We start from the raw sequence: 14,206 nt of genomic DNA, 5'->3' as shown, positions 1-14,206 counted from the left end.
CCTCCCTGCTTCGGATCTCTGTTTAGTGTTTTGCAGGAGCATCCGAGGCGGTTGGTCAAGGAACTGGAGGGGACCGGATCGCGTACGTGGCCGGGAGCGGCGCACACCGGCACATGCGCGGCCTGGCAGAAACTGCTTGGAAGATCCGATCTGCGGCGCCGGGCGAGCCCGACACCTAATGTGGAGCACCCACGGGGACACATCTCGAAGAACCACCGTTACTACGGTGAGTAACCTTTCTTTCCCCCTGAATTCTCTCCAGCCTGGGCAGTCTCTCACAGTGCCTTGCTAGTGACCAGTAACAACTCTTCCAGGTGTTGTTATCATTCAGCACAACCACATGTGGAGACCCCACACCCAACTAGGTTACATAAATGCTCTCAGAGCCACTTGTGAATTACACAGAGAAAGGTAACAGAGCCAAATCAGCTGCCCCACCAGTTCTCCACACTGCACCTTGGGAATATACCATGTAATTTAATTGGTTCACCACTTCATCAGTGGAAAGTGGATATTCACACCCATTACAAAACCTGAGCAAATTTACCACACACTGCGTACAAACTCACTGGTAAACAGTAAAACAAATGTACTGACTATAAAAGAGGGATTTAAAGTTAAATTAAGTGATAGGCAAAAAGTCAGAGTAATTACCAAAATTTTAGCACTCTTGCTCGACAATGACTGTTGAGGTTTGTTTCACAGCCTGCCTGAGCATTGGTTACTTTCTTTGCTGTTGCCTCTGGGGAGCTAATATCTGACTGAATCCTCAACTTACAGTATGTTTTAGTGACAACCATACAACATAAGCGTCATAACGTCTCATGTGTTAAAGATATAAATATGTGGATAGAGAAATGACTTTCAACAGATCATAACCTTTCCCCCGATACCTTACAAGGCATGCTTTACATGCGACACCACCACCGTATACAGATGAGGAATATGGGGGCTTCCCCCAAGAATAAGTTGTCGCACACCCCTCTCAAATACTAATGTTGAAAACCATCCATGAGATGAAAAAAAACCCAGAACCTAAGAATCCTGCAAAATATCGTAATGTTGAATATGTACCTACCACATCACATTTTCATATTTCCCCTTTACGTATATCATCAGGTCATACCTACTTCCTCAGTAGCTTTGTTAGTGTACCTGGAAAATGAGCAGCTATAGAAACACATTATCTTCCTCAAGTGCTTGCTCTTGTCAATTCCATTGCAGGTGTGAGTGCGCTCATGTGCACTATGGTCAGAATGTGTTGCCTTGGGGATAACTGTGGGGCCTGCTGTGAGACACTCTGGAATGCCAAGCTCACGCATCAGTATATCAGGCACCAACAGCCCTATGCCTTCTTAGTTCCTTCTTAGCACCCCTGGTGGTTGGTTAGAGTGCCTTCCACTTGTCTTGTGAACAGACAGCAGTTTTTCCAGAACTTAGCAATTATTCCCTTTTGTACATAGCTGTTGCTAGTAGTTAGTAATTAAGTGTAGCCAGTGTTAGTTTAGTAAGCTAGAGTCCCAGCAGGGACTTTGCCCTAGGGCAGGGCAGGCCCCAGCCCCTGATTTTCAAGTCTTGTTCAACTTGCAACAGGGCTATGCCTGCTAGTGATGTTGACCAGGACTCTAACGTTGGGTACCCACTCCTGGGGAGCCCTGCTCCATTCCCTCCAACGGATGTGCATTCCTTATCCTCATTGCTGATGAGATGATAACAGGCCCTTACAAGCCCATTCTCCTGATGACTTTAAGGATCACCAAGCCCTGCTTAGAAGAGTGGCATCAAAATTGAGCTCTGGAGTTAGAGGAACAATTGGACAAGTTCAGCCTCCTAACTGAAGCAACCCCATCACGTGTGGAGCTGATGGTCCATGAGGGGGTATTAAAGATAGCCAGAGCCCCATGGCACACTCCTTCTTCTATGAATTCCTCCTCCAAATGGGCAGAAAATAACTATTTCATCCCATCTAAAAGGTTTGAATATTTGTGTACACATCCACCCCCAGCAGCCAGTGAGAAGGACAGCAATGGCAAGTGAGTTCAACACCAAAGAATGAAGATGACAGAAAGCTGAACCTTTTTGGACATAAAGTTTATTCAATGGCTAAGCTTTGGTTTCAAGTATCAAATCATCAAGCCTTGTTAGAGAGAGAGAATTTTAATTTGTGGCACTCCCTGAAAAAGTTTGAAGACTCTTTGCCTTTGGACAAGCACCAGAAATTCACTACCATACTTGAAGAGGGCTCCACTGTGATGTGGAACTCTCTCCAGATGGCCTGGGAGTCAGACAGTTCAGTGGACAAGGTGGCTCCTCAGCCATAGTGATGAGCTGGTCATCACCGCTTTGCAAAGAAGCTCTCCAGGTGTGGGACTTGTGTGCGCAATCGGCTACTCATCTTGTGGCAGCACACCTCTCCAGAATCAAGATCATGTTGGCAGACCACCCTTCACATCTTGCCATGAATGTTCACTTCAACTGGAAGAGGTCAGCATCACCTTTCAGAGGTGGGGAATGCCCCATTTGGATTTGTTCACCTCCAGGCACAACAGGAAGTGGAAAGTTTTCTACTCAATGTGCAGGATTGACAAAGGCTCCCTGTCTGAAGCCTTCTTGCTTCTTTGGTCAGGGGCTCTGCTGTACACCTTCCCACCAGTGCCATTAATCCACAGAATCCTCATGAAAATCAAGCTGGACAAGGTGAGGGAAATCATGACAACTCTGGCAACAGTAGCTGGCATACTGCTGGGCCTTTTTTTCATACCAGCCAGGACATTTACTTACCAGTCTTTCCCAAACCTCATGAGTCAGGTGTCGAGTGCAGACCGTACTCTCTGGATGTCAGGAAGGCACTAGCCTTTTAGATTGAAAAGACTAAGTTGTTCTATAAGTCAGTGCAACTGTTCAAGGCAGACAGGATGAAGGGACGTCCGGACTTCACCCAAAGGATTTAAGCTTGGATCACTATCTGAATCCATTTTTACTATGAGCAGGTGAAAGTGCTACTGCTGGCTGTTGTAAGTCCCCCAATAAACCGGGGCACAAGCCCTATTGCCAGCCTGCCTGGCCCAGATTCCAATTCATGATATCTGCAAGGTGGCTACCTGGTCATCCATTCGTACATTCACGTTATGTTATGCAATCAGCTAGCTGGTCTGCAACAATGCTGGCTTTGGTAAAGCAGTATTACAAACTGCATGACCGTGAACACTGAGCTCATCTCCAGGGATACTGCTTGTGAGTCACACAGAAGGGACTTGACATGAGTGAGCACGCAATGAAGAAAAACAGTTACCTGCCTTCTCATAATGGGTGTTCCTCGAGGTATGCTCTTGATGTCTATTCCATTCACTGCCTTCCTACCCCATATGACAGAGATGCCAGGGAGAAGGAAGTGAGAGGATGCTGGGCTGGTGGTGCTGCATGTTCTAGCATAGGAGAGCAGTGCTCCATAGCCAGCCCTACCAAGGCCACTAAAGTTTAAAAAAACAAAACAAACAAAAAAACTGTGCACGTGGGCTCAAACACACCTGCAGTGGAATGGACATGAAAAACACATCTCAAAGAACAATTATGAAACAGCAGATAACCATTTTTCTTCTTTCCCCATACATGAATTGTCAGTTACCAGTCAAGTTATAAAACATGAAAACAGATCACACTGAAATTATGTATATCTATAGAAGTAAAGAAGGTATAAATGTTTATGTAGCATATGTTTTGCTATACATGATTATGAATTAAAATGGTAGTAGGTGAAACATATAATAAAAGCAAGAAGTTATCTGAAACCCTGCCCCCAAATTCAGTTAGAACTTGTTTTTATTTGTTTGTATTTTTAAAAAGTGCAGATAGCTTCTTTTGATATTTTAACTGGTGAACCTCACAAAACATCCATGCTAAGATACTGTTGAAAGAAATGGCAAGCTACGCAACAATGCAGATTATCTGAAAGTTTGCACCTCACCCCAGCTTGGCAGGTTCAGGAGGTTCATTTAGCATTGCATCTCTTGGATCTTCTTGGAAACATTTGACGTTAACCCAACATGTTAAGGGTGGGATTTCTGAAATTGCTGTGTGTCACTTTACTCCCGTGGGAATCTACTGTAAAATACCTGGTACCCTCATGGGCATGATGAGGCCAACACTGAGTACTTAGAAAATTCCATCCTATACAGAAAAATTTAACTCCATTGAAGGCAATGGCGAAACTGCCATTGACTTTACAGAGTCGGAATTTCAGCCTCTACTTTTATCCTAAAAAACCTCAGTTTCATCAGTGCCACTTGTGCACAAAATTATATGATGCAATCTAAAATAGCCCCCTCAAGTATCAGATAGAATCCACATTACTCAAGCCTACTTACTGCAGGATAAAATAATGTATCCTTTTTACTTGTTAGTATTTCATTGCTTTGGAAAGTGAAGCCCCAAACAATTTATGGAGGCTGCAGTGTTTAAAACACTGTCTTGAGTCCTGCCAGCAGCCTAATGTAGCTACAAATCTGCATTTTTATTTCTTGGCAACCTCTGCTGTTGAATATGGAAAGTCAGTTATTTCTAGAGATCATGACTAATAAATTATGTGTAAAAATACTATATGCATTGTATTAAATGGGTGTTGGGTGAAAGGCCAGGTGGTTTGTATACCCCAAAACAATCACCTCCTGGAACTGGTCTTGTAAAACGAAGTTTATTAAGATGAATGAGTAAGCAAGTCAGTGCATTAAAGACATTCCTACATTTATAGGCCTGACAGACTGTCACAAAACTCCATTTTTCCCTGATTTATGAAGTTATACACTTTATCATTGTTATTTAACATTATTATATCCTATTAGCATTTTGAAATAATGCTACAGGATAGTCTCTGGAAGTGATCCTGAAAACATCTGGTATAAATGTAACAAATGCGTTCTCAAGAGAATAAGTGGGTTCTTGTAACATATAAAATATAATTTAATCGTGTTTTCAATTTAAGGTTTTCATATTAAAACAAGTGGCAATTATGCATAACTACATAAATGTGTATATATAATAAACGGAGCCACAGATCAGCATTGGCTAAGCCCCAGGTTTCAGCTTTCACTATATGCAGCTAAAAATAGAACTTGAAATTGTCTAAGCACAAAACTTTTGAAGTTATCTTGCTTAAAATAGAGTTTAGGGCTAATCTGGGTCCCATAGCTGTTAGTGGATTTTTCTGAATGACGTCAGTGAGAGCAGAAGCAGGCCAGTACTCCATGCAGGTGTGACTTACTGAATGTAGCATGAGAGTGGTCCTATGCAAACTTCAATTTACTGTAATTTTTAAGAATATCATGTTTCTGTTGCCATGGCAACATTTACTTAGTTACATCCAGTTCATTTTTTTAAATTAATGCTTATTAGGTTTTCTAAAAGAAAAGAAAACAAAACAAAAACAAAGAAAGGTATGAAAAGCTTCTAAAAGCCATGCTTGTAGGAGAGTCGGGAACAAGGAGATTCTTTATTAAGAATAAAGAATTAAAATTTATTTTTATTATCACTTTAACTTATTTTTATTTGCATTTTAGTTCTCTGCTATATTTGAAATCTAAACTCCATTCTCATCCATTCCCTCCCTTTTCATTTGCTCCAACCTCTATCAAAAACTTGTTCTGAGCAGCAATGAAGGGTCCTGTGGCACCTTATAGACTAACAGAAAAACTTTTCTGTTAGTCTATAAGGTGCCACAGGACCCTTCGTTGCTGTTACAGATCCAAACTAACATGGCTACCCCTCCGATACTTGTTCTGAGCAAGCATTTTCCATACTCCATCTTGGCCAAAAGGTGGAGATTTTTGTGCTGACTGAAATTTATGGAACAAAAATGCTTGGTCATAAAATAGTGTTTTAAAGAAAATAAACTGTGTCGTGGGTACATCACTTTCTTTGACGTTTCCTGTTTTTCAGCAATACGAGGTCTGTTTGGAAAGCATTTCTTTTTTTTTTTATTTCAATTTTTTTCAACATTGGTGGGGGCGGCCAGGAACTACTTATGTTTCACTCTAACTTGTGAATATGTGCTTCAGTTGCAAGACAGGACCCATAAATACTGGACAAACCTGCCATCAGCTCAGCTGACCTGCATGTCATTAAGGGTGACCTGCTGCTCAAGGGGCATAGTTTGAGGGCAGGGGGCCATGTTGCCCCCACAAACAGCAAGTCTTGGGCAAGTACAGCACGGCAGGTGCAGGGGCTGAGCTTTGCAGTAGGATTCCATGTAGGGTTAGGGGGCCATAAGCAACTTCCACTCTGAAGTTTGAGGTGAAAAAGATTTGTGGGCTGGTATTTCTCTTACTGACTATTGCAATTTGCAGCTCTGTCTCTTGTCTTCGCAACACACAGACATTCTGGCCAGGTCTTACACACAGTGAAGTGGGCCATCTGCTAGTGAATATCTTTTGGGCTGCTGTGCTCCTTGCGGGGGAGGGATTTTGATTTTGGATTTGTGTCACTAAACTTCAGAGGCTTCTTCTTTCAGCAATCAGAGCCTCCTTCCCTGTTTCACAGCTGAGTAGCTCCTTAGTAGAAAACATCCAAAGGTCATTCCCCATGTATCTGGCTTCACCCTTTCTGGATTTGGATTTTTTGGCACCGTAATGATATTTTGGCTAACAGCATGTTTGTATATGAGACTTTCCTCCACTGGAATTCAATAGAACTTATAAGCCCCGTAGCTTTAGGTCCACAAACTTACTTGGGATAATGACAGTGATAGACTCAAAGGCTGCATCGACACTATGAGAAAAATCGATTTTAAGTCAATTAGCCTGATTTTTCCAAGTGCCTCTCCCCACTGTAAATTCCATTAGCTCAATTTATGGACCGCTAAGATCGACATGATATTGAAATCCTAAAATCATAGTAGCCTGATGAGCGTAGCGTTCAATTTGAATTTAAAATCCCAAATGAAGGGTAGTGAGGATGCAGCATGTCTTTAAATTGAATTCATTAGCCTCTGCAAATGTCCCATATGTACCCCACAATGCACCACAGTTCTCCTCTCTGGCCTCTCACATCTCCACTGCTCTCAAATGCAGAGGAACTAGGCAATAGGAAGACCATTGTAATTCGGCACCTGCAAGCCCATGGCTGTAGGGTCACAACAGGCTGAAAAATCTTCTTTCCTTTTCTTTGCTAAAACCACAGCTGTGGGGTCTTTGCTTCTGTGTATACCCTGCTAGCTGCCTTTTTTTCTGCACTGCCTGGCACCAGCCGCTGGCCCCCTGTACCGTGTGGCAGCTAGACTGTGGATGAAGGTCATGCTTGTCTGGTAGGATGAGAAACTCCTTTTCAGCCATTTACATGTTGTTCTGACCCCCACATCCCCTCCCTGCCCTCCCTTCAGAAGAGCCACACAGTCTGGAACATTCCCGCACCCAGCTGCACCACGTGGCTTGACCCCGAACCAATAAAAGGGCATGGGGTGCAAGGTGCCAGGCACATTGCATGTGGTGAAGGTCACAATTTTCCAGGGCTGGCTATAGCGGGGGGTCTTGTAGCTGTCCAGGGGACGTCTCCTTCAGCGATCACGATTTTCAGGGTTGACTTTAGCAGGGGGTCTTTTAGCCGCCCGGGGCGTCTCCCTCAGCAGTAATGATTTTCAGGGGCTGGATGGCCACGTCTACACGTGCACGCTACTTTGAAGTAGCGGCGCCAACTTCGAAATAGCGCCCGTCACGGCTACACGTGTTGGGCGCTATTTCGAAGTTGAAATTGACGTTAGGCGGCGAGACGTCGAAGTCACTAACCCCATGAGGAGATGGGAATAGCGCCCTACTTCGAAGTTGAACGTCGAAGTAGGGCACGTGTAGCCGATCTGCGTCCCGCAACATCGAAATAGCGGGGTCCGCCATGGCGGCCATCAGCTGAGGGGTTGAGAGACGCTCTCTCTCCAGCCCCTGTGGGGCTGTATGGTCACCGAGTGCAGCAGCACTTAGCCCAGGGCTTCTGGCTGCTGCTGCTGCAGCTGGGGATCCATGCTGCATGCACAGGGTCTGCAACCAGTTGTCGGCTCTGTGTATCTTGTGTTGTTTAGTGCAACTGTGTCTGGGAGGGGCCCTTTAAGGGAGCGGCTTGCTGTTGAGTCCGCCCTGTGACCCTGTCTGCAGCTGTGCCTGGTACCCTTATTTCGATGTGTGCTACTTTGGCGAGTAGACGTTCCCTCGCAGCGCCTATTTCGATGTGGTGCTGCCCAACATCGAAGTTGAACGTCGACGTTGCCAGCCCTGGAGGACGTGTAGATGTTATTCATCAAAATAGACTATTTCGATGTAGCGCGCACATGTAGATGTAGCCGATGTAGCCAGGGGTTTTTTGGCCACCCCAAGCCAGGCATGTTTCAATGAAGGCAATGTATTAGCTATACGGTTACCACGGTTGTCAAAGTAAGGCTTGCAGTGGAGAATATTCTTGTCCTAAGGGTCATCTTTTCCAGGTGCAAACCTGGCTGTAGTCTGGGGTTCTTCAGCCTGATGAATCATTCGAGTTTCAGTGTAACAACCGTGTCTACTTAGACATAAGGGTCTTCTTTGGCAGAAAGCCTAAATCCAGATGAAAAATCCTGAAAGGGCCTTCTGTAGGCAGTCATGATTTTCATGGCTGTCAAAAGTGTACTGTCTTTTAGCCGCCCTGGGTCATTACTGATGATTCATTCAAGTTTCAGTGTAGCACCTGTGTCTACTTAGAGTCCTCTTTCCCACGAGGTGTAAATCAATATCTAAGCCCAAAATAAAGCCTAGGCACGCTGTTTCAGTGTAGCACCCAGGCCTCCTTAAACATAGTAACACGGCAGGGGAAAGAGGGGAATGAAATGTGAGAAGATGCTGTCATAGATCCACATCTATTTGTGGGGCCAGAATGCTATGGGGTTTAGGAAACTGTGGGGTAGGTTCCCACAATACACTGCTGCAGCACTCAATTTAAGCTGGATTTAAGCTACTCGTGTGTGGCAGCAGGAAGTCGATTTTGTGGGGAGCATGTGGGAAGGTGAAGATGCTCAAAATCGAATGGATAAAACCCAGCATTAAGAAACTGATTTTTATAAAATGGATTTTATCTCATAGTGTAAACACAGCCAAAGAGTCTCTCTATGAAGGGTATCAAAGAGAAGGTTAAAGGGTAACTTGATTACAGCCTTGCATGTTGAATAGTAACAGAGAGGAAGCCGTGCTAGTCTATACACTATCCAAACAAAAAGCAGTCAAGTAGCACTTTAAAGACTAGCAAAATAGTTTATTAGGTGAGCTTTCGTGGGACAGACCCACTCCTTCAGACCATAGCCATACTGAAGAAGTGGGTCTGTCCCACGAAAGCTCACCTAATAAACTATTTTGCTAGTCTTTAAAGTGCTACTTGACTGCTTTTTGTTTTGATTACAGCCTGTAAGTGATGATCTAGGGACACAGACATCCCGTCCAAAGGATGAGGTGGGGCAGCCTCTGCAGGCCCTGTGCTTTTGGGGTCCCACAGCAGCTACCCCAGCATCCCTATGGACAAGAGGGGGGAAGATTACCTGGGGCAGGGGGGCTGTGCACAGCAGTTGCTGCAACAGCAGCAGGAGATTGCCTCCCCCTGCACACTCACATCCGCAGGGGGAGCGGCAGCCCGCTCTGCTCACTGGGCCGCCCTCCTGGCCCGCTGCATGTGGCTTCTCTGCAGTGGGCTGGGAGGGGAGTGGAGCAGGTTGCCACTCCTGCTGCCTGCATGGTTAGTGGGGTGGGGGAGGTGACCACCACCACCGTGCACAACCCCCAGTCCCATTGCTGGGGGAGAGAGTAAGAGGGCAGGGGAGGGGCACAGCAGAGGAGAGGTGGGACCTAGGGCTCTAGGGGCTGCCCTGAGCCCTGCTCGTGAGGCGGTAATGAGAGGTTGCCCCAGGCCTCCAGCACAGCCCTGCCTATGGAACAGAAATGTGATAACAAAGAGCTCTTCAAGGTAGTCATACAACACCCCATGGCTTAAAGCTGAAGATACACCAATTCAGACAGGCACACATTTTTAAGAGAGAGAGTAATTGGCCATTGGCACACCTTCCGAACGAAGCGTTGTGGTGGATTCTCCACTTGAAATCCAGACTGGATGTTTCAAAAATATATGCGCCAGTTTAAACAAGAATTAATTCAAGCCAGTCCTATCATCTTGGTTTTACTGGAGGTTGAAGTGGACAATCACAGTGGTCCCTTCTATGAATCTGTGAACCAAAAAAAAAAAAAATCATGAAGGAGTGTGTGCAAGGTGGTCAGTTCTATTTAAAGTCACCAAGACACTTGTGTATGAGTGAGAGAGCTGCTGTGCTAAGGAATGTTTAACATGGGTCCAGAATGAATGAGCTTGTGTGTAGAGCTGGGCAAATGATTGTTTTGGTTTGGTGGCTGAACTAGAAAAATAAAAGGAGTTGGGGATGGGGTTGCTTCAAACCAAGCAGAAAACTTTTAGGTTTTTTCCTCATTGAAACAAAAACAAAAATCAATTGAACAGAACCTTTCAAATCTTGATTTCAGTCAACATAAATTACGTTGCCAAAGGGAATGTATATTTGAAAAACAAACGTGTCAAAACACTTCATTTTGACATCTGTGAAATGTTTGTTTTCAGTTTTTTCAGCCAAAACTATTGGCTGACCCAAATTTGCAAATAGTTTGGGGGCCTTGAAAAATGCAATTCTCTCAGCAAAGTTTCTGTTTGCCAAAAAATAATGTGTTCAGCTCTACTTACGTGTTTTGCTGGCAAAGCTTGTGGGACCAAAAGCCAGATAAGTCAAGGCTTATATATTATTCTAACAAGGCACAGTAAATGTAAAAATAGCATTATGTGGAATATTGTTTGGAAAAGAAATCAAGCTTTCACTTTGCAATAAATTTTAAAGACCAAGTTGTTCCCCTCCTGCTGCATGAACTCATTTGTACACCACAAGTGTAATATTTTCTTTTTCTCTTTAATGTAATTCAGTGTTTTACTCTTTATTAGTAATATATAAAATAAAACTGTGTGATGTGCAGTACAGCCAAATTAACTTTGAAGGATCAGCTTGAACTTTCAGTGCATTGTTTTTCAACTTTAATATTGCATGCATACTGAGAAGTTTTAATCCTTAACTTATAATACAACAGGAAATAAATTGAGTATGAAGTTATAAACACTGGGAGGGAAGGAGGTGTCTCCCATTACTAATCACTTGAACTTCAGCTTGTGACTGATAATGTCATTACTGAAAACCTTCAATGTATTTATAATTCTGTAATTCATTGGTAGTTATTTCAGGTACAGAACCCTCTCTTCATCCCAGTATCAGGCCTGGAACAGAAAGAAGCATCCTGGAAATGCATAAAAGTTCCTCTTCTCAACCACTAACACTCCTCTAAGACATATATTATGTACAGTAAATAAAAAAAACTGAATTATGCACAATACTTTATATGCATCTTCATGTCCTGGTTGCCATACAAATCACGGTTATTTTGTTCTTGTGGTTTCTAATGATGCCATCAAGAACTGCAAGATGTACCTATATTTATATAGCCTTAAAATTTCCTAAAGAAGGACTAATTTACACTGCAAATTGAAACTTTGAGGTTTTAAACCAATTCATATAACTACCCTCTTCCACTTCCAGTTCTAGAAACACAGGATAGTGCCATTGATTGTACAGGATATGAAAACGCTCATCAAAGAGCAGCACCCTGCTTGAAGAGAGACAATCCAGTATTATTTTTGAGATAGTTAAGTGTATTGCAAATCAACTTTTACATTCATAAGGTGAAATACCTCTGACTTTATAGGTCTGGTATACGTTTCTCCACCCTGATTAAATTCCAAAATAGAGGCTGTCGGAGGAGGTGATGCTAGCCAGGTGGCTGCACATGAGTATTTGTATCACCTGCACACAGTATAAATTATATCCATGCCAGTCCAGCCAGCATGGTGGGCTAAACACTGAAGCAGAAATATGTGTATATGCAACTCCAGTTTCCGCAGTATGCTACAGAAAGTTTCAGGTCATTACTCATACCTACCCAAGCTGGAAGAGTGGGGATGGGCAGAGTGGGTGGGGGAATGATGAAGAGCAGTCCAAAATTCTGCCTCTGTTTTGTGGGAATTGATTTCATCCTCTTCAATTTCACCTGCATGGAGCTTGAATATGTGAGGTTTACACATGTGTAGTGGTTTTCACCTTTGATACTTAAGCTCTAACCAAGCGAATCAGTTGGCTTTCTGTTTTCTTGCTAATGCAGCACGTGAAGATTTGTTTGAAATGTTTGTGTGTATGTGCTTTTCCTTTTAACCGTTCTCCTATATGTTGTCTTAACAGGTAAGCTGCAATCAGAGAGACGACGAAAGCTATGTAAGAGCTGACGATGAGGAGAGCTGCATTCGAACAGATGACGAAGAAAACTTGGCTGCAAACTTCACAGAAGAATGGAACCAACAAGTGCAGCATCTCTTGACAAAAAAATCAAATGACTAACTAAGTTCTGAGGACTGTAGCACAGTACTTTTGTTCTAAGAGTTGTAGTTTGTAGGTGTGTGTTTTGAGAAAATGACTTCTGTTTAAAGCTAACTTATTAGCTACATCTTCTGTAACATGGCTCATTACCGATGAAGAAAGCAGGCTGAAATGTGCGCTGCTGTTACAAATAATAGCAGTGTCAACAAAACATGTAAACCCTTTGCACATGATGTTGAACCTGTTCAGTTTACAAAGACAATATTAATACTGTTTATAGATTACCATTTGATTTCTGAATACTTTGAGATTTTAGTAGAAGAGTTTACTATACACTGTACATTTTTTCTTTCACAGAAGAAATAAAAAGCTACAATTTATGCATTTAACACTGAATGATTATACTCCTGAGTGTATATATTTAGTAGCCCAAACAGCAAAGTACCAGACTATGTTTGCAATTTGTTTAAAAGTCTTTTACATAAAAGACTTGTACAGAATGCACTAACCCCCCTGTGAAATTTAGGGCTAACATGTAACTTAGGAATGTTTTCTTTCAAAGTATTCTAACAAATCAGCCATAGAAGTTAGTGTAAATACTTTTTTCCAAATAGATATCATATACAAAAGGCAACATTCAAATTATATAGAATCTAGTTTTTAAATCAGCACAGATCTTCTTAAAACTGTGAACTATGTTTTGAAATACTCGTTACTAAAGCTGTTTATAAACCACAGGTGCCATAAGATCCCTCAACTGACTGAAGTTATGTATAATCTTCCATAGTCTTGTTTCATTGATGTTTTAGCTTTAGTAAACATGTGTTCAACAAATCGGCTCTTCCCATTTCTTCCCAGCCCCGTCATGTTATTTTTGAGGCCTTCAGCTTTAAATATATAGGCTTAAAGTGCGCTTGCAACTGTTTCCTTTCATTCCCAAATGTGTGTTACCTTAGCCAGCCACCAGATGTTCTGCATGCATTCTTGGAACTATGTAGTGAGACTCTCCGAGCTGAATGGAGACATAAGCAATCAGTGAAATGCACAAGGAAACCAGAAATGTTGTTTTTGAAAGACTAGGCATAGGGTTACAGACCTAGAGCACCGTCTCGGTTAGTAACTCTTAACTGTTTATCTTACTCATGGGAGAATTATGAGACAAAGGGGGCCTTTTCGATCCTGCAGGATAACAAAATGAACATGTTAGCTGTAGAGTGCTTGCCTTGTTATTACTATGATCCTACATGTCATTTTGACCAGAATTTGACATGAAATAGCTGTCTATGTCTCAGATAGGATATTACTTAAGAATGAAGTGACACTCTACAGCAGCCCTGAAAATTCTAGGGTTTCATACAGATAGGCCACACCTGGCGCCGATTTTCTTCAATGAGTGATTAGGTGCTGCTGTGAAATGGTTAAAGCATGTCTGTCTAACTTTTGTTTCATGTGACATTTTAGGGTGTGCCGTGGATTGCTCTATAGCTTGCCCCAATAAATTCACTCACTGTATGTCTGTTTGCACTCTAGTCTCATGGCTGTTTCATTGAGATTGAGTGTTAGGTAACGTACATCTGCAGGAAAGAGTTACTCATTTTTGTTTTTTGGTTTGTTTGGTTTTTTTACTTTCATGCAGTATAATTGCTTATGCAGACCTCTTGCCCACATCTTCTGATATATCTGAGCCTGGTCTCAGACATCCAAAATGCCGCTTCTGCAGCCAGGAATCTTCATGTAGGC

General features: G+C 42.8%; 1 protein-coding gene across 19 annotated transcripts in view; it reads left to right on the top strand.

Annotated features, from left to right (window-relative positions):
- The window catches only part of DTNA (dystrobrevin alpha), a 316,470-nt gene extending 303,370 nt beyond the window's left edge, over positions 1–13,100 (top strand). For 18 of the 19 annotated variants that reach the window (XM_074987209.1, XM_074987208.1, XM_074987222.1 and 15 more), the window contains one exon: positions 12,332–13,100. In XM_074987209.1, the coding sequence (XP_074843310.1) occupies positions 12,332–12,487 (156 nt within the window). In that variant the 3' untranslated portion in view covers positions 12,488–13,100. The remainder of the gene's footprint in view (positions 1–12,331) is intronic. The other variant, XM_074987207.1, reaches the window with a different exon arrangement.
- The last annotated feature ends 1,106 nt before the right edge of the window (positions 13,101–14,206 follow it).

This window comes from Carettochelys insculpta, chromosome 2 (genome assembly GCF_033958435.1).
Source record: "Carettochelys insculpta isolate YL-2023 chromosome 2, ASM3395843v1, whole genome shotgun sequence".
Classification (NCBI taxonomy): domain Eukaryota; kingdom Metazoa; phylum Chordata; order Testudines; family Carettochelyidae; genus Carettochelys; species Carettochelys insculpta.
This window is presented reverse-complemented; position numbering and strand designations above follow the sequence as displayed.